General features: G+C 42.6%; 1 protein-coding gene across 2 annotated transcripts; it reads right to left on the bottom strand.

The window, feature by feature from the left end:
- Positions 1 to 41: 41 nt before the first annotated feature.
- LOC143135978 (bone morphogenetic protein receptor type-1A-like) lies at positions 42 to 25,503 on the bottom strand. Of its 2 annotated transcripts, XR_012989256.1 has the most exons (14): positions 25,187 to 25,503; positions 18,672 to 18,782; positions 15,257 to 15,474; positions 10,731 to 10,896; positions 10,469 to 10,571; positions 10,245 to 10,344; positions 9,598 to 9,694; positions 9,120 to 9,255; positions 8,650 to 8,842; positions 7,529 to 7,826; positions 6,697 to 6,872; positions 6,201 to 6,331; positions 2,959 to 5,909; positions 42 to 2,860 (listed from the first exon to the last, which is right to left on the bottom strand). XR_012989256.1 is itself a non-coding variant. In XM_076296371.1 (13 exons), the coding sequence occupies exons 3-13, from the start codon at positions 15,324 to 15,326 to the stop codon at positions 5,784 to 5,786; spliced, it is 1,596 nt and encodes a 531-aa protein (XP_076152486.1). In that variant the 5' UTR covers positions 15,327 to 15,474; positions 18,672 to 18,782; positions 25,187 to 25,503; the 3' UTR covers positions 2,942 to 5,783. The 2 variants fall into 2 exon arrangements, 1 of the variants encoding a protein (XP_076152486.1); XM_076296371.1 differs by lacking the exon at positions 42 to 2,860 and having other exon boundaries at positions 2,942 to 5,909.
- Between the last annotated feature and the right edge of the window lie 152 nt (positions 25,504 to 25,655).

Below are 25,655 nucleotides of genomic sequence, written 5' to 3' on the forward strand. Positions count from 1 at the left end.
ACCCCCCCCCCCCCCACCCCCCACCCCCCCTTAAACACACACACACACACTGAATAAGTCCGCACGCTCCCTCTGCAACATTCAAACGGGCTGATCACACTTTAAATCCAAAAAGCTTTGCATCTCTGGTGATCCAATAGGGATTTATCTGGCATAGTAAAACGCTGGTCATCCATTATGTTTATCATATTGTGTGGACAAACAAAGAACATTAAATTGAATACTTCCATCCTTCCACCAAGAGGGCACTCACACTATGAATCTGTGGAAAAAAAAATATATAAACACAAACCCAAAAATAGCTTGAGATTAAATCTGTCGTTCATATTTGTTGAGGTGGGGTGGAGTGGGGAGGTATATAAATAAATAATGTAAAAAGAGCTGAATCACTCCCCCTCCATCGGTAAGGTACATATAAAGGTCCTCCTCTGCAAAAGGAGAAAAGAGCTTCCAGCACAGCCATTGGCTAAAAAGCTTTAACTCCCCCCCTTCTTGCCAGCTGCTGATTGGTTACCTGTCATGATGACATGATGATGATGATGAGACACCCCTAACTGCAGAGACAGGAGTGGGAGCACTAGAGGCATATGGTGCGCATTCACGTGACTGGGACACAACCCATCACTACTACAAAGGCTAAATATCTAGCAGCTATTACATTTCAAAGCAGCCAAGCCCAAGGAGCGACATCAACCTAAATATCTCCACACCATGTGTCATAAGCCCTGCACAACATCCATAGCATAGGCAGAATTCAGTGTTTTATTGGCACAGATATTGGGTGCTTTCTCCTATAAAGAAAGAGCTCCATTGGTTTTTAAGTTCAGAGGTGAAGCTTCTTGTCTGGGGGAATGACATTAGAGATGGCATGATTTTGAGTTTTGTGCCTACCACATTCTTCTGGGGAGACATTCCTCCTGGCAGCAGCACACCAAATTAAACCGGCCATGACCAAATGAGAAAAAAGCTATATCACGATTTCTATCACAATCGGTCGCTGTTAAGTCCACCGAATTGCGGATCTACACGATCGCCCAGTACTTTGGACTGTGCTTCCAGTCATCTCCAGACTGCATTCTGTGCTATGTGTAATTGCTGTGTAATAGCCTAGCTTATAGCTTCTAACGTTAACGTTATCTCCAGACTGCCAGTGAATTCACCGGGTTGGTCAGTTGCTAAAGAACTTTGTTGGCATTGCATCGGTTGTGAAGACACAGCTCTGTGCGCAGTTTTGACGGATCATCATTGCCCTTGGACATTTTCAGCTGGTTTGGAATTTGGACTAATTTTTAACATCACTTTTCCCCCTTTTTAAATATATTTTCTTTTCTTTTTTTGTATTTGTTTATTTGTTTTGTTGTCTTGTATGTCTTGGTGTCACGGGTACGCTGGCCGTCCGGCATTTTCTGTATTTATTTTTTAATGTATTTCTCATGTCTTGATGTCATGGGTACGCTGGCGACTACGCCGCTCCATCCGGCATCTTTTGTCTTGTTGGTATGTGTCTTATTTGTGGAGCGCTTTGGGTTGCACTATGTGCATGTTAAATGCGCTTTAAAAATAAATCTGACTTGACTTGACTTGACAATATAACTAACATTAATTGTATGACACACAACCTATACCGAATGAATTGAAAACCCCTTTTTGAACAAAGTAGGTTTCCACAGTGCCTTGCTTTATGTCAGAAAAAATATTATTTAAAATAATTTAATTAGGTACTTTGTGGCTGTGCAATTAAAGTTCAAAAGAAATCCAGACCCTGGCTTGTGAACTGCACCGGAGATGACTAAGCCACTCATCACCAGAAATGTGTCAAACAGATTACAGGCGCCCTGGAGGGATGGGAGCCACATCAGAAAAGTTAGCTAAAGTTTGCTATTTACAGTAATGAATTTAATGATAATAATAATTGTTACATTTTTAATGTGCAATAACCTTTACAACTGATTTTTAAAATTAATAATAAAAAAAAAACACATTTGTCAGCTGCCCTCTGGTGGTCAGTAGTGAAAAGACAACATAGTGAAAACAAAACTTTTCACACAATGTCCCCTGCCGCCTACCTTTTAGCATTCTAGTATCCAAACTGAAGATGATGGATGTCGCCACAGTCCAACTATCTACCTTAAATTCAACGCTGGGTATGGGGTATAATCTCATGAAACTTGACTTGATTATTGGAGTGCAGCAAGGAGTTATTTAGGAAAGCTCTGTCAAAAGCCTAATCAAAATTCTTCTAGAAATCTGTGTAATTTCACTGCTATCAAGTATATTAGCGTAGCCTGGGAATACCCATACCAACTTTCGGCAAATTTGAGATTTGCTCTGCAGGTTCATCTGGCTAAGAGGCCATTGAAGCCTATTTCCAATGTCCCTAAAACACGAGCATGCAAATACAATTACTAATCTGGCATGGACGTGTATTTCTTTGGAATTAAGTAAACAACTACATTTAAAACCTTTGTTTACAAGATTGCTACACTTGATTACAAATTATTTTGTAAAAGTTGAATGTACCAATTTAAGTTTAATTTCACTGCTAGTTACAACCCTGCTGGAAGTTGTAAGTCAGTGATCCTTTTCCAGACCCACTCTCAATTGTACAACTGTGAAGGTCTGGATGTCCCCAGGCTAATATCAGCATAAATTTGACCAAAACCAATAGGGAACCTTAAAGAACGATGTGCCAAACTATCACTGTCTTGTCTCATGCACTTCAGAAAATGTCAGGTTGTTATAGCGCGTCTCTCTCTCATTCTACTATATTACTTAGCCTTTTTGTAGGCCTACCTTGTGATGGCTAGAGGATAGACTATTGTCCACTCTGTCCCATGATGTGTTCACTCCAAAAATATATCTGTGGAGTAAGAAAATAATGCTTTAGGTTATTTAATTCTTGAGTCTTCTACTGAAGCTTATTCATCATCAGTCTGAAGAAGAGAAGACAATGCTCACTTTTACTGGAAGGCAAGCTGTGTCTGCCACAAAGGATTTCTTTTTCAGAAAATAAAATCCTTTTCAAAAATCGGGCCAAAAATAGGGGAACGACATGAGATCTGAAGGGAAAGGGAAGTTAAAGAGCAAATCCATCCTTGTAATATGACAATATGACATATAAGAACAACATTTTGTCTGTTGTGCATCACTACCAATAAACTCACTGTTCAACTTGCATTCCCATAATAGTTTTCTGATTAGTATTAGAGATAATCTGAAATTTAATTTAACAGTGATTCCTTGGCTTTTATTAATGAAACCGCACAGAACAGGCATGTTTGTGTACTAAAATAAGGCAATTTACTTAGAAATGGGTACATTGGACATAGTCAGTACACAGAACAGATTTCCTTGGTAAACATAAGGCACCTTTTCTTTTCACCAGATGCTGCACATAACACAAAAACATCAATACATGAAGTCCAATCTAAGTTTTACATATCATTTGAGACAGATGACCATTTTTCAATTCAAATCCCCCTGACTCTCATTCTGTGTACAGCTGATCTTCAACTGGCTGTTAGGAATCTTTTTATTGTAGAAAAAGATTGGATTATGGATATGACTGTTTAAATTATAACTTTGAGGCATTTTAGTTGAGGAAATGTGGCACATTGGATATTCCCCTCTGAGGGCATTTTTAAGTACGCGTGACCTAACAAAATGTAACAGATAGGAAGTATGGTGAAGTATCTTGTGCCGACCTGATGTGAAATGACATATTCTGTTTCACTACTGCTCTGAAACTTAAGTGAATGTACATACATGAAACTTGGCAGACACCAAACCACTCCTTTTTGTAATCACACTCCACAATTCAGCATTCTGATACATGTCAGTTGTTTAGATTGACCACTATTCAATCTGGTCATAAATTGCACGTGGTAAGCCAACTATGAAATTCTGTTTGAAATTGAAATTGAATTTACCAACAAGGCAATGAAGAAATCAGCAATGTTTTATATACAAAACAAAATGTTCTGTACAAAGTTATTAGTTTCCATATGCCTGGGCATACATGATATTGAGCAACATATTTCCAGTACAAGGCCATTGTGTGATAGGGATATCTAATTATATAGAAGGCTATATTGAGATTATATTTTTAGGGGATTTTCATACAAAGGTAATAGCTAGTTCAGTTTACTAGTCGCCATAAGTTTCCATGTCATAAGCATTCACAAATTCTGCCATAACAACAGCACCAGTCATTTGATTTTAGCTATTAAGGCCTGAGAAGGTGCAAGTGTATCTGGAGACTGCTACTCAATATGCCAAAGGTTCAAACAAACAACATGATAGTCTTGAGCTGACAACAGCAATCATCAGGTAACAACCCCAAATAAACCAGAAAAAGTTAGGACGTTGTGTAAAATGCAAATAAAAACAGAATGTGAAAATCTACAAATCTCGAAAACCCATATTTAGTGGCAAAAGGATGTAGACAACATGTAAAATGTTGAAAATTAGAAATTTGACTATTCCATGGAAAATATATGTTAATTTTGAATTTGATGCCAGCAACATGTTTCAAAAAAAGTTTAAGTATGAGTTTACGAGATTTGCAGATTATTACATATTGTTTTTATTCGCATTTTACACAACGTCCCAACTTTTTCTGATTTGGGGTTGTACATTAATGTTACTGCAAAGTCATCATTATACAGATTTTTCTATTCTAGTCCAAATACCTAGTCCTTTAATGCATATCCACTGTCCACTGTGATATTGAGTGCTGTATAATTTGTTTTCCCATGTCCATCTCAAATGGTGTCCACTATGTGACTTCAGTATGACGTTTGGCAAATATATCACATAATGCTAATTTTGGTTGTTAGATTTTCCATTCTTTTTTTTAGTAATTAGTTGGCAATCTACAGTAAAAAACACAAGACTGGAAATGCATTGAGGATCAAACATATGGACAGCAGATAGAAAATCTGTTCAATTAGATTTTAGCTGAATTTCCCCTTTCAAAATGGTTGACACACATACTGTACAAGCACAGACACACACCAAGCCTCACACAAACTTACTTACTTACACGCACACACACACACACACACACACACACACACACACACACACACACACACACACACACACACACACACACACACACACACACACACACACTTAACTGCATCTGTAAATATGGAAATATTTAACACATGACGACAGACAATTTAATTCTTTACAAGATTATTTCTTAAATAGCTGTGGAAGTGTCAATATACTATTTGTTTTCAGCAACAAAAAAAAATCTGCACATATAGCTACAAAGAACTGTTTAGAAGAGTATCAATAGTGCGATAGTCCTCCACACTGAGAGAAGAGAGGATCTACTCCCTCTTCACCCAAGCTTGTTGTCCATGGCTCCTGCCCACACAGACCTGCCTTATACATCTATGGCTTTCACGGAAAGCACGGGCTGATATGCGGCCATGTTCTCCCAGACTGAAGAGGGGCCGAGACTGAAGAGAGAGCGGAAGCGGCTGTTGGCCAAAGAGCGTTATTCCAAATACAGTCACCTTGCCTTGAACCACAGAGCTTGTCTTTCTCCTGGCCCCCTGCGTCCCTCAGGCACAAGGAGCAAAAGAAGGCGCCCAGGTCTGTGTGAGTCTGCCCGGCGGCCACTCCTGCTGCTCCGTGCTTTGCTCCTGTGCGTACAAAACCCTTAAGCCACAGGCTCTGGGGTTCTCTGGGTTCGTGTAAGGCGGCTGGATGGTTGTTTTGTCCGTGGATGCGTTTCATCTGCGGCCGTATCACACTGAGCACAGCGGTCATATTTTGATGTCTTGCGATTCGACCATCTTGGCCAGAGTCTTCTTGATGCGCAGGGCCGTGAGGCGCGAGGCAGGGTTATGTGCCCAGCACTCCGACATCAGCTTCAGGACCGCACGCAGACACTACAGGCAGGACAGGACAGTGGAGAGAGGGAGAGAGAGAGGGAGGGAGGGAGGGAGGGAGCAGAGAGTTCAAGTGAAAAATGTTAGAGCGACACTTTTTGAAATCACTATGTTGCACAAAGACCATAAAATACTGCCACTGCCAGGAGACTGAATTCCTGTGAGCAATGTAGACTAACCTGTAAATTCAGAGTGAATATTTAAAGCTAAAAAGAAGATGGACAAAAAATAAAAAATAAAAAAATTCAGGTGATAGAAGTGCAAGGAAGTGTGGCCCTCCGTGCATCTCACCTCATTGCCATTCCAGCGGTTGGACACAGCTGGCCGTAAGCCCTTCACACACACCACCTCCCGCATGTCCTCAAAGCAAGGGTCCGCTGGCACCATGTCCCAGTATGGCAGCTGATACTCCTCCACGATACCTGTGGGGAAGGAATTGAGTTGTTGAGGGGTCTCTATTGCAACCACTATTAAGAAGCATTAGTATAATGCACCTACTGTCCAAAATCACGTACAAAATGTTTGTGTGTGTTAACTGTAAATAACAATGGTACAAAAAAGAAAAACGCCTTTTATTAAACAATGTCTCAGCACTGAAAAACATGTTTTCAAACATGTCAAATATTTGGAGGATAATAAATGACACACACATGCATTAACCTCTCACAAATATTCTTTACTATTAAGCAGCTAAATCTGAATGCTTATATTAGCCGTCTTAAGTGGGAGTACATATAAAATATTAAAATAAAACATTAGACACGTGTTCATCATGGCACATGCTCACCTCCAGTCACACAACGGCGGGCGATCTCCCACACGATGAGTCCGTAGCTGTAGATGTCCGCCATGAGGAACGCCTGGAAGTGGTTCTTGTTGAGACTCTGGTCCAGCACCTCAGGGGCCATGTACCTGCGCGTTCCTACGCGAGCGCTCGGGGGCAGGTCCACCTCATTGGTGTCACTGCGGAGGAACAACACAGTCATCCCTCAACACCGGGCACACAGAGTCCTTAATGACCTTACAGTGTTTATTCATTTGTGTCCGTTTGTTTTCCTTCACTGCTGAATAATATGTGTAAGTTCGTATGTGCCACTGGTGATGGAGCAGCACCCCTCATACATGTGAGCATGATCATACACTCATACACTTTTTATATAAATATACTCTTTTGATCCCGTGAGGGAACTTTGGTCTCTGCATTTATCCCAATCCGTGAATTAGTGAAACACACTCAGCACACAGTGTACACACAGTGAGGTGAAGCACACACTAATCCCGGCGCAGTGAGCTGCCTGCAACAACAGCGGTGCTCGGGGAGCAGTGAGGGGTTAGGTGCCTTGCTCAAGAGCACTTCAGCCGTGCCTACTGGTCGGGGTTTGATCCGGCAACCCTCCGGTTACAGGTCCGAAGAAACACCAACCAGTAGGCCACGGCTGCCCACTCAGAGGTGAGCTATGCACTATGTTTAAAGCAAAATATGACTTACACAATTTCACAAACAAATCCCCATTAAGCTCAGCTAACTCTCAATCGGACAGCAGTATGTTGACCATTGGAGAATGAAAGGGGAGGGGGGGGGGTAATTGCATCAGAGAGGATCTTTTGTTGCACTGTACCTATTGAATTTCACTGCCAGTCCAAGGTCTGCAATGCAACAAGTGCCATTTTTCTTGATGAGGATGTTCTTGCTCTTCAGGTCTCGGTGGGCGATGGCGGGCTTGCCCTGCGTGCCGTAGATCTCTGTGTGCAGGTGGCACAGGCCACAGGCGGCGGAGTAGGCCAGCCGCAGCAGAGCTTGGGGGTCCAGCGTGGCGGCCCTCAGGTAGTCGTACAGGGAGCCGTTCTCATGGTGATCTGTGATGAGGAAGAGCTGCGTGAAGGACCCTGTGCCCTTTATGTCCGCCGCAATGAAGCCTGCACAGGAAACACAACACATTGGTGAAACATGTTCATCCATTCGACTATCTAGACTGCCCCCCCTCCCCCCATCTGTATCTCAGCGTATTTATTTCACTGAGATAACAGTCTGGCTACTCCCAATGCACTCTGTTTCCCTCGGCTACCAGGATAGTGGACCAATCAGTAAGTAGGGGGGATGATGTAACAGTTTCCATATGGAAAGTGCCAGTGGAAGCAATAAAATGGTGATAGCAAAGCCAGCAAATATCACAGAATTGCAGCCGGAAGAATGTGTAAATAAATATAGTCAGCAAAGGTACATTGTTGTCTTAGTGCCAATGCAGCTTATTATTATCCGTTTGAAAAGGTAAGTGGCAAAGTAGGAAGTAATGAATATCTGATCAATGTGATTGGTTAGGTTGTACCAATGATTTCATAGTTAACACAGAGTCTACACCCATTAGGATATTACTATTGGACACATTTCCCAATGGAGTGATGCCAGAGCCTCTTTATGAAGTGAATAGGTCTAGTGATACCAGGCTATCAGTGATCATTAAAATAACACAATACTCTGAGACAGCAAAATAACATTAGAACTTGACAAGAGACGGCATTTACAACTGCAGAAACATACTGGGTGTCCAAAAAAAAAAAACCTAAAATGACTGTATTCAGCTTATAGTTAAGAGTGTAAATCTATGCCCTAACCTGGACATTTTGTGGGAGGGAGGTCAGATCATTTTGGCAGACAGAAAAAAACATAACATTGCCAATGTGTCAGAGAAGATAGTACAGTAGGTGTACCTAAAATGCCAGTTAAAGAGTAAACACGTACCCAGAATGTTCTCGTGCCTCATGAGAACCGTCTGGTAGATCTCGGTCTCTCGGAACCAGCTGGCCTCCTCGCGGGTGAAGAAGACTTTGACGGCCACCTTCTCCCCACGCCAGCGGCCGAGCCACACCTCCCCGTAGCGCCCCTTCCCGATCTGACGCACCATCTGGATCTGCTTAGCGATGGTGCGCTGGACCTGGCCACCAGAGGAGGAAAGTCAACACACACACACACACACGTAACTACACGCTGCTGAAATCAGGCTGCTGCTGCCACGCTGCAATGGAAGCATGCAGTAGAAGAACATAATAATGTACTGCATGTCTAACCTTTCAGATGCAAAAATATGTAATAATATATATGATATAATATATCCTTTGGGGATCAATAAAGTATCTATGTATCTATCTATCTATCAAAAATAGCAGCGCTAACACTGCAGTATGCACTTAGGTGCAGTGCTTTGATCTTACCAGCAGGGGGAGCCCAGAGCCACTGCCTGTGCTGGACTGGTTGATGAGCTCTTTGAGAGACTCTCCTATGGGAATAAAGGCCTCGTCCTGCTCCAGGTCCTGGTCATATTGCCTCCGCTCCATCTGCACTTTATATCTGCATGGCAACAGCATCATGGTCAGTGTGAGTCAGCAGATGAGGGGGCATCAGTGATGAACTTGAAAATCTCACACTGAAGTTTCACAAGATGAACCCCGCACTGTCAAACAGACTCGACCAAAAGTTCATCTCCCATGCTAGTCTATACCCAAGAGAGGGTATGTAAGTGGATACACATGAGAACAGGAGAGAGAAAAAAAGAGAGAGAGAGAGAGAGAGAGAGAGAGAGAGAGAGAGAGAGAGAGAGAGAGAGAGAGAGAGAGAGAGAGAGAGAGAGAGAGAGAGAGAAAGAGAGCAGGATGAGGAGTAAGAGATTTCATCCCTCTGGAGTATACTTGCCTGAAGTAGCAGATGACCGTGATGGTTATGAGGGTGAAACAGCAGACGGTCACTGATACGAGGAAGGCCAGCCAGTGGGCACTGCCAAAAAGCGGGTCTAGGACACACAGAAGAGAGTTCATGTCATTTCATAGCATCGCAGACATGACATGAAGTCAAGGGGAAGTCAAAGTCAACGCAAATGCTCATTCACATATCTCAGCTGTCTGTGCAGTCACTGATACATGCAACATGATCACACTGGAACAACAGAGAAAATATGGAGCCTTCCACCAACTCCCTCTTTTATTGGACGGATCGATAGCATCATAAACACAAAAGGCTGCACATTCCATTAGGAGGAGATAGTGCCTCTAGCACCATCCATCTTCCGATGTGTCACAAACAGTGAAATGTGTGCTGTTCAATCAGAAACAGCACAGACGCTGCATATAATTACAAAGACAGCCTTTGCCTGTAATCACACAGACAGCAGCTGATGAAACAGACTGCTGTGACCTCAAGCCCGATTATGTGATACCGTTATTGATTTCATGCTACAGTATCGGGTTACAGTGTTTTGCTGGCGCAAGATACAACCTAATGTGTCTGGCAGCACTGCAAGTAATGCCTGAGCAAAATGAGCAGCGCTCTGAGGCGATCTTCACCTTGTACGCCTGGAGGTGGTAGTGTGGGCTGCAGGTCTTTGTTGCAAAAATCAGACTGGCAGCATTCAATTGTCCTTCTGGGCTGGGCTTTCGGTGAATCCTAGAGTACAAGGGACAAGTGAAGATGGTATACATGTACACTCACACACACACACACACACACACACACACATACACACACACATATTCAACACAGATGGTGTGTGTTAGTGGGTGAGGTGTACCTTGCACTGGAAGTGGTAGCCCTCATATCTCATGCAGCCAGAGGTGAGGAGGATCTCTCCATATTCGTCCTCCTCTATGATGGCAAAACACTGACCATTGGTCCTGTACAGAGCGGATACACTATTCATCAGTGGTTCACACACACGCACACACGCACACACACACACACACACACACACACACACACAGAGTCGCGACAACAGATGCCGTGTGGCTCAGGATACTTGGAGAGCCTATGTGGCAAATGGTGAGCTGACTCACATGCAGGTGTTGTTGACGGCGTCGTCGGGGCAGTGGCCGGAACAGTAGCAGCTGAGGAAGCGGTCGGCGTCCTCTGGGGACACGGTGGAGCCGTCCGGAGCCGGCGGCCTCTTCTGCTCTGGCTTCACCCCTGTGCCCTGGAGCACGTAGTCTGGGTTCTGACCACCTGCGCGCAAAGTGACCATTAGGGCTAAAAATACAATCCCCTCGATTCAATAACCACACTCAAACCGGCCATGTCTGCCCAATTTCCCAAAAGTCTTTGTTGTGCATCTCCAATTAGCCTACAGTCGGTTTGTTTGTGTCTGGGCACATTAGACGGGCACAGCACCAGAAGAGCGTATTTGACTGTGCAGAAGTGAGGTGTTTTAATCATACTGTAGAAGCCTTACACATCAAAGAGGATTTTTTTAAAATGTTGCCGTCTCTGCCAACAGAATACATGATTAGCCCAAACAGCTCTAACTCACTGGATCCTCTCACACAGAACACTGGGGATCAGTGTGAGTAGCCCACAAAACAAGCAAGAGCCATGGGAAGATTACAAACTGACAACGCAACTATTTCATGGCATGGAGTTGTAGAACATTTAAGAGTCATTTGTAGTTAGTTACTTAATCAGTTAATTTTCTCATGGTTTTAGGTTGTTACTACTAGTGTATGAATACATACCAAAAGTTGTATTGTAATGATTGTAAAGATTGCAACTGATTGTATTAATTCTACTTAGATTATCAAACACCTAGCCTGTGTTAAATTATGCACTTCCAAGACGATGGCAGATAAACACTTGAGCCCGCTGAGTGTGAAGAAAGATAGACAGAGAGCATGTTCAAAAGCGGCTGTAACCTGATCTACCTGTCTGCTTTTGCTGTTTTGGTATGTGCAAGTTTGTTTTGTGTCTGTGCGTGGAGGTGGGGGGTTATTTCCTATTCTACGCTACACCTCCAGGCTACGGCGAGCAGAGACATGCCTAGCTGAGACGCCCGCACTCTCGCTCATAAAAGCACAATCCCCCATGTCTGTCTGACAAAACAGAGCGAGCGCTCCAACATCTCTCCTCGACGCAACACAGCAGAACGTCTACACTCCCAGGCGCTCAAACGCCACTTTTTCCTTGTAGAAGGAAAAAGTCAATTAATAATAAAAAAAAATCAAGGGAATGAAGCCTGATTACTGTCAACAGGATTAGTCAAGGCAGAGCGAGTGTGAGGGTCAGGATTACCAGTTATGGAAGTGCCTGGGGCAGGACTAAGTGTGTGTGTGTGTCTGAGAATGCTGGATTAGGATTAGACCAAATGTAAAAAAAAAAACAACAACAAACAAAACCCCACTTTTTTTGAACGGGCAATGAACAGAAAGTGGCAAAGCCCCACAGAGCAGAGCCGATAGAACCAGGAGGCAGGACTTGTGTAAGGATGGCAGGAGTGGAGTGGAGGGGGGCATAGTGTATGGAAACTTCAAGTCACTGTTGCCTGGACACTACAAAATCAAAACATTTCTTCCAAAGTTAAGAATGTTGACCAACACATCATTTTGGTTACAAGAAGATGGGATGTGACTTTTTCTCTCAATACGTTATGCCCCATATCTGCCGAGTTCTTTGCTTGCTTTCTTCTCTCTCTCCGTCTCTCTCTCTCTCTCTTTTCTTCCACCTTTCCCTGATCCCTTTCATCTGCTCCTGTGCCCGCCCTTCCTCCCACACGCCGCATGAGTCACTACGGTCAGACAAGCAGCGTGTTAACTCAGAATTACGATAAACATCCTCTGTGGATTTTTCTCAGCTTTTGTTTTGATAAAAGAGGAAAAGGACATGATTGTGAGTGTTGTAAATGTGATAACATCGATCTGGGGGGGAAAAAAGAGAAAAAAAAAGGACAACAAGCATCCAGAACAAAAAAATGAAATCACCTCCACTTCAAAATCGGTGATTGCAGCCAACTTCGGCGCCATCCTTGTCAAACACCAGCGCATGCTGGTGATTATGGAAGCGAACCCCGGTAACATAAGCATGGCTTTTTTATGAGCGTCTATGGTACACGGAGGCTCTCGGAGGCCCTTGTGGAGGAAGCCCCACTCAGCGAGGGAGACTATAAATCAGTGTGGAGGAATGTGGAGCACGAGACCCAGGGCTCAATGGCCAGCACTTAAGCCCAGCAGTCTCCGATGGGCCTCAAGGCCCCCGAGGGCCACGGCCCCAACACTTGGAGCGGTGTGAAGCCCAGTTCAACGCCGAGAAAACCAAACAAAGAACTGTGTCGAGCGTAGTTCAACATCAACATGGTCTCCCTAGGCCTTTCTGCCCCTGAAGCAGAGCACAGACCAACGGCATGAAAAATGAAATAATCAGTACCACGCACTGCTTCTAATCTCCAGGGGGTCTGGCTAGTCAGTGAGCTGCTCTGTTTTCTTCTCTCTCTGCTCTTACTCAGAGTTGTTAAAAACAGCTCTCCCTGCTGCTCTGTCTCTTTCCATCTCCCTCCTTCCCTCGTTCCCATCCCCCCTTCTACTTGGAGCTTTTAATGGCAGCCCCATCTCCTCCGCCTGCTCTCTCTCTCCCTCTCTCCCTCACTCGCTCTCTCTCTCTCTCCCTCCTTCCCTCTGCCCCCCTCCACTCACTCACACAGTTCTTCAAGCCTGCCCCTTCTCCCTCGCTCTCCCAACATGTGTGCTTAATTCTGGCTGGCCGTCACACTGGAGTCTGAGGTCTGGCAGCGCTTGTGCTGTAATGATTCCCTCGAACCACATTCTCCCAGCCTGCAGGAAGCCAGAGAACTCTGGAGCTCTTAAAGGGACAGGGCACCATTTTCACCTCACCTCACCGCCTCAGATGGCAAAACGAACACAGCCATGCCTACAGGCCACCTGAGAACTAGTGCTTTGGTTTTGAACAGTCATGCCATCTCACCAACACTAAACTAGACAGAAAATATTATTTTGCCAATGGACTCATAATTATCTGGTGACATCAATAAATGTGACCGCCATGACATTTTGAGACCCACTTTTGTTGACTAGTGTGAAGAAATATTTTAACAGTGATTACACTATTTATACATAAAAGTCTTTCTATTCATGAATACATATTCATCATCATGTTTACCCTTCTGGAATTCCTATGAAATCTTAAAACTTCCTCAGTTCCTAAACTAAACATTCCTATTTGTATATGAATACAAAACCATGGTAAAAACACGCAGCATAATGCTTACAAAACACCCCACTAAGCACTAAACACACACGCGTGCCACTGTCCGCCCACTAATCACGGACTGCTGGGCATTGTTTCCAGCGAGCGTTAGTGTGCACGCGAGGGTGCTTGTTTCACAAGCGGCCATCCGCCGGGCTGCAATACAGGAAATGGTTAAAAGTGTTGGAGGGAAACGTGGAGCACCTACAATAGACTCAACAAGCTTCCTGTAGTAGGGCCCGGGCAGCACGCCCAGTGCAGGAGGAGGGGAAGGGAAGGGAGGGATGGGACGAACGGAGAGGAGAGGAGAGGAGAGGGGAGGAGAGGAGAGGAGAGGAGAGGAGAGGAGAGGAGAGGAGAGGAGAGGAGAGGAGAGGAGAGGAAAGGCCGAGTTGTGATGAGGCCAGAGTGGTGAGAAAAGCAAAGCATGGTGTCTAGGGTACAGGCGGAGGGATGGCAACCAGACACAAGCGCCAGATTATGTGAAAAAAGCCTTGAGTTCTCTTCACCATATTGCAGTCATGGAACTGCTACTGGTCAGAATTGCAGAAAACCCAGACTGTTAATGTTAGCTGCTGTGTTTTTCTGAGCTGGGATGAAAAACAACTGGCTTGTAACTGTGCTGTTTCCCATGACACAAGGTCCTCTGTCTAGGATTGATTTTCCAAGACTGGGGTAAAAATAAAAACACATGATGGATATTCAGCAGCTAGTTTTGTCATGTGACCAAACCAAAGAGCTTGCGATGTTTGTGTAATATTTTTAGAGAAAATAATGGAGCTATTGGGCTTGTTTATGGAATGGAGGTAATTCAGTTGGGACCTGGAATCAACTAAATCTACGCTGAAAACCAAATTTGCCCGAGCCTGGACAAGGCACTCTCAAAAACAGAGGCTTCTTCAGAAGCCGCTCGCTGTTATGGTCCACAGACACTGATCTTATCATACCATAAGCCATTTACAGGGAGCCTTGTGTTGTCGATGAACATGCTTGCCCTTTTGTTACTGTCTGGTTTGGTTTACAAGCAATAAGGAATGGCTTCCCTAAGCCAATTTTACCCAAAGCGGCTCCTTTGCAGGGGCAAAAATAGCAAAGTCAGGAGGTTAAAATTTCATGTAGTGCAGTTGACCAACACTGCACATCAAAGGATACTGAGACCAACCCAAAAAAGAAACATCTTCTAGTAAAAGGCCTAAGCAATGTAAAGGATGTGTGCTGCAACATTAGTTAACGATAGTCAAACACATGGATCTGTGCTAATATTATTCTATTTTAGTGTAGGTCATATAAGGACATGTACATTAATAATAATGTGACTAATTTTATTTATCCTTACCTTCAGTAGGAGTAGCAGACAGAAAGAAGGCCCCCAGGACTGTGATGAAGATGAGGATTGCTTTAGTCATCCTGGCAGGAATAGCTTGATTTGTGTCTTCTATTAGCTGTGGCCCAAATTAAGTTTTATGGCGAAGCACTGAAGATCCTTAGAGTCTCTCTCTCTCTCTTTCTCTCTCTCTCTCTCTCTCTCTCTCACTCACTCACTGGTTCCTGACCCTGGAGAAAAAGCAAAAGACAGCATTGTTGAGCTATAACTGTAAAAATGGCAGGGAGCAGTTGAGAGGGCCAGAGCACCTTGTGCTGGACTAATGCCCTGATGAGGGATTAAATCACCATGCCTCTGTGATGGCAGCAGCTGCACTGTTCATCTGTAAATCTATCAAATGTATGAAGATATTGAGCACTTAGTGATTCACCTCATGCTGAGGGTTTAAGGTAACACTGAGACAAAAGGGGCACAGGGACAGCTTTCACTGAATTTCCTAAATCATTTTGAAACCTAGTTACCTCGGTAGAAACCTTTGCATCCATATTTACATATGGAAAACATGGTAGCAGGTTCAGTAACAACTGGACAGCTGGATTTACATGCACAAGAGCAGGGCATATGAGGTAGAGCATCCTTCAGTATCTTTACAGATATGAATATTTCTTCCGCTAGAATTTGGAAGTCAAGGAATTATAGTATTGGTTTCAATCCAAAATAAATGACCTCTTTGACCACAATAGAAGATTGTTTGTTTACATACTGATTAGCTAGGCTATCCAAGACATCTAGCGGCAGGCTACCTACCTCCTAGTTGGTTTAATCAAAAACAACATTATGCCTACTACAAACAGCCCTACATCCTATTTTAAATGAATACATATTATAGAGCATTTATTATGGAGATTTATGTAAGACAAGGACTTTACATATGTGGTATCTATGGATGGTGAACACCTCTTTCAAATACTTAATTCCAAACTGATTAAGTTAATATCTTGTGTCTTTTTTCTGTCTATTCTGGGAATAAAGATATTGCGTTTCAATGTGAAATTATAACTTGAGATATTTGATATACTTGATTATAACTTTTTTTTTCCTTTTTGAGGTAGGTCAGCTTTTCCCAAGGTCCATCTTGTTTGGAATGCAGAGTTAGCTGATGTTAGTAGGACTGGGCTGGCCTGTGCTGACATCATTTGACCTGACATTCTGCCCTGTCTTGACATGGATATCTGCACACCAGAGCATTAGGGACTCTAGTGAACATTTAGGCCAAAGGCTTTTCATTCCCCCTAGAGTCTATTCAGTGATGTTGATTTTACTCATAATACACTACATTTCTTACCCAAAAAAGGATTTAATAGTGCGATTAGAAGGTTTAATCACATGAAAAAGGCAGTAGACGCCAAGACGACAGACAGAAAGTGTAACATTGTAACTGCATCCTGAGTGACTGCTTTGTTTCTCAAAGTCAGTGGAGCACAAAATGGGGCAGGTCATCTGGTTAGCCATTCCCACATCATCGACCACTTGGGAGCTAAACACCCACCCCCCTACCCCACTGCTCCAGACGCTAGGAGCTAAACACCCACCCCACTACCCCACTGCTCCAGACGCTAAAGCTTTAGCCTCGGTGACCTCTTCAGCAGAGGCAGACAGTATGGCACAGCAGCGCAACACCTTAAAACAAAAATGTGGCTGTCTAGATCATACTGACTGTGCCTGTCTCAATGCACCATTGTCCGTTACACCACGAGAGATTAAGATGCCCTCACTCCGAGGGATCAGGGAATGGAACATTATCTCGTTTTGGTGGCTGAAATAGGTGACAAGGTGCATTCACTGAGCCTGCCCTCATGATGTCATAGGGGAGGCTTTCAACCAGGTCAGGGTCCCTGCACATGAGTCACTGGGCTGTGAAGAGTTGCCTAGAGTCCCGCATTCACAATGTTTTCTGAATAACAACAAATCTGATGGTCCTTATATGACTGTTGCTCATATGACTGAAGGTATAGCAAAGACACTTCCAAATTTTCCAAGTGAAATGATTTCAGTGTAAAATGGTGATCCATCACACCCATAGACTGGGTAACTCTAATCTCAACAGGATACAATATTAACTTCAAAACAATTTACCCAAACAATGATGGTTCATGTATCACCATGTACAAGCTCTTAAAGAGTAGATGCTTATAAATGTGTGGCACAATAATGACAAAACTGTTCCATCAACATCCCCGTCATCCCCCAAAGACTTATTTTCGCTGTTCAACGAGGACTCTTCTCTATTATGCAACACCTCTCAAACCTCCAGACTTCCACATGACAACAACAATCCCTCATCCCGTCAACTGCGTTGTGTTCCCTCGTGAGCGACGCTGTGTTCCTGTACCAGCGTAGGTGCTTCGAACTCTGTGGCTGCAGCACTCTGGCTCCTTCGCGCTCCAGAATGCGTGGCTCCGCTGCAGCAGTGGAGCCCGGAGCCCTATAATTATCCCATCCAGCTGAAAATACAGCACTGGCTCAGGCTCTTGGAGGGATGCACAAGCTCAGGCACATTCTGGAATCCAAAAAAGAAGCTGCTATCTTGAGTCGGAGTGCGTCACGGGGTAATGACAGTGTGGCACACACACCACAGAAGGCTGCAGCTCCCCTGTCTGTCTCAGACCGTGGGGCTTGAGGGGTCGGAACACCAACACAGATATTTGGAGCCCGACAGATCTGTCTCCATTGCTATCCTACATCTGTCTTATGGCAGATTAAATACCGGCACTGTCCTGTCATATTATCTCAATTATAAACTAGCATTGTGAGCACACATGAGAACATGCTGCTGACTATGCTACCTGTTCAAGGCAATAAAACCATTTTTCAGTAATCTAGCTCATATGTACTTAAGTATTGTCCATTAATTAACATAGACTGAAAAACCAAAGGATTTTTACAATAATACCATTACATTTCCAGTCTATTCTTGAAAATCTGTACCACCTTTTATGTACGACTGTTTAATGGATAATGTTTTGTGTGCATATTTTAGTTTCACTATGTTGGTTATAATAAACAACTGCCAGACTAGGATTGGGCTAGTTCAGAAAGCACGGTAATTGCATGGGTGCAAACACTTGTTGCCTGTATTTGAAAATGGCTCAAAAATCATACAGGATTTTAAACAGCTCACCAACACTGCAAATGTGTGGTTGAAACCAAATATCCTCTCTCTCACACACACACGCAGATAATAAAATAAAACCCCAAGTTATATTATTTCCTATAAGAAATATATGATAAAGAGTCTGTTCAAAAGCATTAGAACAAAACACCTTGCTTTACATTGATGGGAAGAATCCTAATGTGCCATGATGAAGAAGACAATGACACCTTCAGAGAACAGAGAGTAGTTTGAACTGTAAATGCAAACTCTTACCTCACAGGGCAGCCAAACGGACAAGGCAGGACTGGAGTCATAGTATCAAACAGTTTAGCAGTCATGGCCAGGGTGATGTCGCATGAAAACATGGCTTCTGTAGCATCCAATCTGAAAGAGAGATAAGACAGAATATTAAAGAGTTTGTAAATTAATTATTGCAAATTACAAATGAATGGTTCTGTTTGTTAGCTAGGCTGGTTACATCGGCCAAGCAGTGCTTTCATGTTTCAGTCCCCTAATAAGTGACAAAATAAAGAGGACCACACTGTTGCATCGCATGGCATCCAATATTCAAGAACAGTCAGCTACCAACAATATTGGGCAATATAGCACAACAGAATCAACTCTCAGAACAGATAGAAGTTAGAACTGACATTCATGGGCAGACATTTCCATTTCAATGCATGTCCATGTTTGTCAGACAGACTAGCTTCAAGACAGTACTGGAAACAAAAGTACAGGGCCAATCGACTACAGGACAAGATGTACCTCATTGGACTATCTACAAATAACAGCCACCTGTGGGGCAAAAGAACAATAGAGAATCAAACGCTCCATTCTTATCGCTGCATCTGGTAATATAAAACACTAAAATGAAACGTCTATGCCTTAAAAACCTGATAGGCCTGTGAATGGGTACCACAGTTGTCAGTCCACAAAATTCTGAACCCTTTCAGCCCTGCCCTTACCAACATTCCCTTCTTTATCCCTTTGGTATTTATTAGTGCTGGGTGATGACTAATCAAATCCTTTTAGCTTTGTTATTTAGTCGCAATTACATACTCAGAGCCAACGCTAAGCCACTGAATAAAACAACAGTGGCAAACACCCTGTGCTGACCTTGAAGCGAAACACTGTTTGTGACAGGCGACTCTGCGAGGGAAATGGAGGGCAATCCGTAGGAAGTGGAAATCAAACGTGAGGATTTCCATCGGCAGCGATAATTCCAGACGGTTTAGTAAAGCCAACAGGAAAGCTGGGGGCCGCGGGGGAAAGAGCCCCGCGCCGAGAGCCGAGTCGACCAGGATCAAAGTGAACGATCAGCCATAGCTAATGGACATGAAAGCCCCTGAAGAGCGGCAGTTAGTGTAGTCCACTGGGCCTCCAGCTGTGGGAAACCAGGGTAGGAGTGATATGAGCGCCCGTAAAGGTCTGCATTACCCCCTTTTGTTTACATTCTGAAAGTCATTCGGTGACAAATGTTCTTAATATTCTTATTATCTTCTGGCAGCAGAGACACACAGTTGCCAAGAAACATTTTTGGTAGAGGACGGACTCCTCTTTCAGACTTTGAAATAGATAGGGGTGTTCTTTCAAAGTTTACCACCACCTTTCTATAAGAATGTAGTGTGACAGGTGACACACAGCGACGTTAATGCATGACAGTTTAGCTGCATGCAAATGTGTAAGACTGCAAAGCCATTTCCAGTACACAGAAGTCAATCATAGATACCTTCAAAAACTCTGCTGTGGCTTTAAAGAAACGTAGCATTAATGGCACTATTACCCTGTTACACAGTCTTAATTAGTCTCAAAACGATGTGGTTATGCTTACAAATTGGGTTATATACACAGAGTTAACTTACATTCTCTGTATACCGTAAAGGAAATATAAAGCTAATGTTCTTCCATAAAGCACAGTTATATTCAGTATGACTGTAGTCTATGCCAACACCAAAATACCTTCTGGTCTAATGCAAATGGAGTCCAAATATGTATCTGAAAATGAAATGAATGAGAATCACTTTAACGGTGATGAGTCAGAAGGTCCCAGCACTGTGTTGAGCCACTGCAACATCTATGTCTTCCCTCACAGAGTCCCTGCTCAGTTCTTTACAATGCCATGCAACACTACATTGGACATTTGTGAACAACTAGTTGATGAGTCAAGTCCTCTGAGCCTCGGAATACTACACAACAGTAACTGTGAGTGAGTGAGCTCCAATAAGCAGATCACGTATCCAACCCTGAAATACAAAGCAAGACAAATCAGAGCTCAATGAGATGCATTAGCGCAATGCGGCTCTTGTCAATCTGAAGTCTCTCATGCTAATAGCGCATAGGCCCTGTAGGCCTGCACCGCTCCAAAGACAAGATCGCAGCTAATAATGGGTGCGTGTGTTCTTGTCATGCTCTGGCTAATACCAAACAACATGGCTCTTTTGTCCTGAAACTCTCTCTCTCTCTCTCTCTCTCTCTCTCTCTCTCTCTCTCTCTCTCTCTCTCTCTCTGAATGTGGGCATAGGATTATATTAAAACTAAATCATGCATCTGGTTTGGCTCTAATGGACAGCATCAGTAAATGTTGTGATGAGGATGCTATTGTTTCTTTGATTGCAAGAGAGATATGCAACAGCAAAGCCACACTTGCAGCATAGTGGCAAAACATTAGTGCATAGAGATAAGCAGAGGACCCTTATTCTAGCATTCTTTTGCATCAACATCCTTTCATAATACATCAGGCTTGCGTTATTATCATTATTAGTAGTAAAATAGTTTAGTTATAGCCTACTTAAATTGATAAGTCTTTATAGTGATTGACTTTCTGGGTAAATGCATGTAGGTACAACGTGATGATGCTAACATTTAGAAAATCAGCAATCTGAACAGTCTGTGAATATGAAAAACAGGAATTCAGAGCACTTCAACTTTAGCTACATAGCTCACCAGTACTGCCATATACTTTCTCTGTGTATATCTTTATTTCCTTTTACTGTAACACAGTCTTCAGTCTCCTCCATGGCATGTTACAAGGATCAGTGAACACAGTCACAGTCTTCTACTTGTTATGGTTCCACGGCCCTGCCTACACCACAGCACTGCATTCATGCAGCGACTTAAGTCAACCTCCCTTACAGCACTCAAATACACTTTCAATACACAAAATAAAATTGCTCTTGCTTGGATGTTTACTAAGACAAACTTGCACAATTGTACACCTTTCAGGCTGACACATTCCACATTCTGTCTGACTACAATGACTGCAAAAATGTTTCCCCTACAAACTGGACAGCACAGCAGATCACAAGATTAGTGTATTTTCAAGCCCTTTTCCCATCTGCACACACAGACTTGTGTACCATGTTAGTTACAGACTCAGACGTTATACAGCATCATGGATTATACAAGTCATTACCTTCCCATCAATGTTATAGGAGAGCAAACTTTAAACAACAATATTTTTTGCAAGATCGCTTCATAGGAAGATGTGTTTGAGCAGTAAACTACATCTAATCATATCCTCTCCCATACAATGGACCTATTATTTCACAAACTGGGAGGAGCTCAATCCCCCCTGGTTGTTTGTTGTTTACTTCTTGTAAGTACCAGCCAAGACATGTGGTTGTCTCTAGTTATTATGATTATGAGTTACAAGCATTCAAAGAGATGTCTTAGTATCGCTTCAACTCCATTCTCACCACATTAAGGTAAAACACAACCAAAGCTGCATACAACCAGCAGTGCTTGCAGTGAGCAGTTGTATGTATGTAAACACTTCAATCTCCAAGTTTCAAATCCAAATCGTGGGAAATGTAAAGTAATACAATAGAGGAAATCCATTGCGTCCATTTTCAACAACCTAGGCACCCGTTTAGTGCTTATAGGGGGTACCCAATATGTCTAAACCCGCAACAACGAAGTTATGTAGTGCAAAACCAGGCGTTAAGGGCACGCATCACCAATATCAGACTCCAGTCTACTTATTGTACGTCAGTGTGGCATCAAACTGAGCTTGAAGCTGTTATTTTAAGGTAAAAGAACAACATTGAGTTGAATGGGAGTCCTATTTAGTTAAAGCAACACAATGTAGTCCTTTTACCATAGGCTTAATGACTCTGACGCCATTCCACTCAGTGTTTTAATCCAGTCTCCCGTTTATGGATTGAGCATCAAAGGCTGATCTACAGAAGGACAGGGTAAGAGGGAATATTCATTGTTTTCTTCCTCAAACAGAGGAGAAAAAAACATAAATAAATAAAGATGACTGGGCACTTAGGAGGAAAATTCAATTCTGTTCGAGGCAATCCCCTCCCCCTCCAGGAAATATCCACTGAGGAGCAGAGAGAACATTTCAGAGCTACTGCGGCCATTACATGGTCCATTTGGGAGACAGAGGGTTTACTGGGAACGAATGGGCAAGGAGAACATGAGAGAGAGAGAGAGAGAGAGAGGTGGGAAAATAGCTCTTTGTTGTACCACCTATGTCATGACGCTTTTAAACAACTAGGCCCAAACAAGGAGAAGTGCACATTTCCTTCAAGCAATACACCACACAGTGCTACACTCATGTTTTAGAAGGTATTCTGACTTGCTTGTGTTGCTTCTTATGAAAATATATTTCATGTATCTATTGTTTTATGTAATGTCATTAATTGGTTGTGCATTCAACCAAACATATTCACAATTTTTAGATTGTGATTTATATCCCCATTCTGAAGCGGAGGTTCTGAGAGGTTGGCAATGACCAACTGAAAGGCACGATTGTGCAACATTTTCAGATCAGATAGAACATAAAGAAAACAGACTAATACTGACAATAAGAATGTCTCATCATTTATGAAAAACTTATTTCACTATGGTCATCTTTCACTATTTTTTTGTAAGAAATACAACTCAGCATGGAGCCATAATATCAATTAACATACTTTTGCCTTATCCTTCTTTAAATCTCAGAACCACACTACTGAGACCCTGCATTAATTATTATGTGTGTGTATGATATGGACCTGTGTCTGCAATAAAGCTTATACATAAATATAAATATATATATATATATATATATATATATATATATTACACATTATGCATGAAATACAGAATCAAAATACTTCCTAACTGGGGAAGATTACACAGAATCCACAATGTGAATATCTGAGCGTGATTGGGCTACTTCTACAGATGTGATCCAGACTGAGTCCTTTCCTGGACATGGGTTAAGCCTACACCCGAACTATAAGATAACTTCAATAAAATCCCCACGGAAAAAAAGATAGCTTTATGGCAAGGACCTAGTTAATCGATATAAGCAAAATCAGCCCAAAATAAGTTGAGCAAGTAAGCTACACAGGGTCTAACCTTGTGGGACCTTTCAGACTTTATACACATGAGGACACAACCAGGGCTAATTAACAGCAGGTACTAGGCCACTTGTGAATTAACTTCTTCAGTGTTTTTGTCCAACTTCTTTTTGCAAATGGAATACATTCTCTATGACCAATAAAAATACCAAGCTTTATCCTCAGGTTGTAGTATTGCTAGAAGGTCAGACAAAATTATCTTTCACAGGCATCAGATCAAATGCTCTTATCATTTAGCTACCAGAAAAGCAGCCATTTAAATAGTATACAGTTTTGTTACCTTAAAATAGTTCAACAGCAAATGCATGTACTACCAACTACCAACAGATTGTTCTTTCACAGTATATCTGTGCTTCAATTCACAGAACCTTTTCTACAGCTTGTAAGTAGTTACTGTGGTAACTGAAGTCTTGGTTGCACTACAGCAGGATTCCACACAGAGCACCTCTTTTAGGAAGGGCCTAGAGCCAAATATGCTCTGTTTTTAAGCTCTGTGTTTTGCCTGGAATCCAGAGAAGCAATAGCACGGTAAATTAAGATCTAGTGATAGCCCCGTCTGCATGGCAGACTTGAGGTCTAGGCTATCTATATTTTGTGCAATCTTTTTTTTAAAACTAGGGCAAACTTACAACACACACAAAACAACACAAACAGATTTTACAACTTTTGCATGAGAAAAAAGTTCTGACTATCAATTTAGCCTAAGTCTCTCTCAGTAGTTTGTAATTTATCTAAGGTGAAATACTCCCATGTTTGACCAGGGATTTCTTTGATCATAACCTAGTTCCAAGTTCGAGTTCCATGAGAGCTCTTTGCAAGTATGCTACTGAAAACAGAAATCTCTGTGTATATACAAGACGCAACTTATTCATCACAAACCTTTCCTCTATACATTGTCCAAAATACCACAAGTCTAAAACCTCTGGTAACAACATTCCCGGTTCGAATTATCACAAAAACTCCAGACACACTGAAATAGCCTACGATATAACACAGAATCAATTGTAACAGTATAGCCACACATTGCAAGTTGCAACTTGCCAGCATAGGTGCAACTATCCATTATCTATAGTAGCCTAGGGTTTCTAATGAGTTAGTAGATCAACAAATAGCCTATTAAATGGATAAAATACAAAAATCACGACGTGTACCACGTTGTTTACAGTACAAAGTTTGACATATTCATGCTTTGAGATTGTGACTTGTGGACTCTCTTCTAAAATTAAACAACTCTAGGAATCGTTCTAAAATAAGTTAGGCTACTTTGTTGCAGTTAATAAAATACCGTTTCCCAGAGTGACAAAAATAACTTGACATCGCAGAAGCCCAGTGGCATCATAATTGGCGACAAAGCAGATCAAGGAGTGTTAGTAGGCTATACAAAACGGCTTGCAAACATTATCTAATTACATAAACGGATTCTTCGTTTTATACCTTGAAAAGAAGATTTCAGGAATACTTCCAACGCGAAATCAACAAACTTTTCCACGACTACCGGAAAGGACATCCCCGAGCAAATATCCGGAATTCCCGTTTACCTCTCCTGAGTGCGTGCGTCTGGAGTTTACAATCCCCAATTTTTACACGTTTTAGAAAAGTTAATTAACAAAACCGTCATTTGCACGCACATTTAACCGCCAAGTACGCCTAGTTTCTTGATATATTATCCAGTTTTATTGTTTTTCTCAAGGTTCATCGTCGGTCCACCTCGGTAGTCCCTCCAACAGGGCGAACGTTCTCGCCCTGTACGTAACGACATCATTACTCTTTCTGTCCTCCAATCAGTGCAGCCCAACCGAACCAGACATTGCCGAGCGAACAGAAAGGTATGGAGACAACCGAGAAACGAGGGAGGGGCTGGAAAAGTTGCTCGAAACCAAGCACTAAGCGCCACCTGGTGTAA

The sequence above is a fragment of the Alosa pseudoharengus genome, unplaced genomic scaffold (assembly GCF_046254945.1).
Source record: "Alosa pseudoharengus isolate Yale_2024_CS ecotype anadromous, Long Island Sound unplaced genomic scaffold, YU_APseudo_1.1 YU_APseudo_1.1_scf_20, whole genome shotgun sequence".
Taxonomy (NCBI): Eukaryota; Metazoa; Chordata; class Actinopteri; order Clupeiformes; family Clupeidae; genus Alosa; species Alosa pseudoharengus.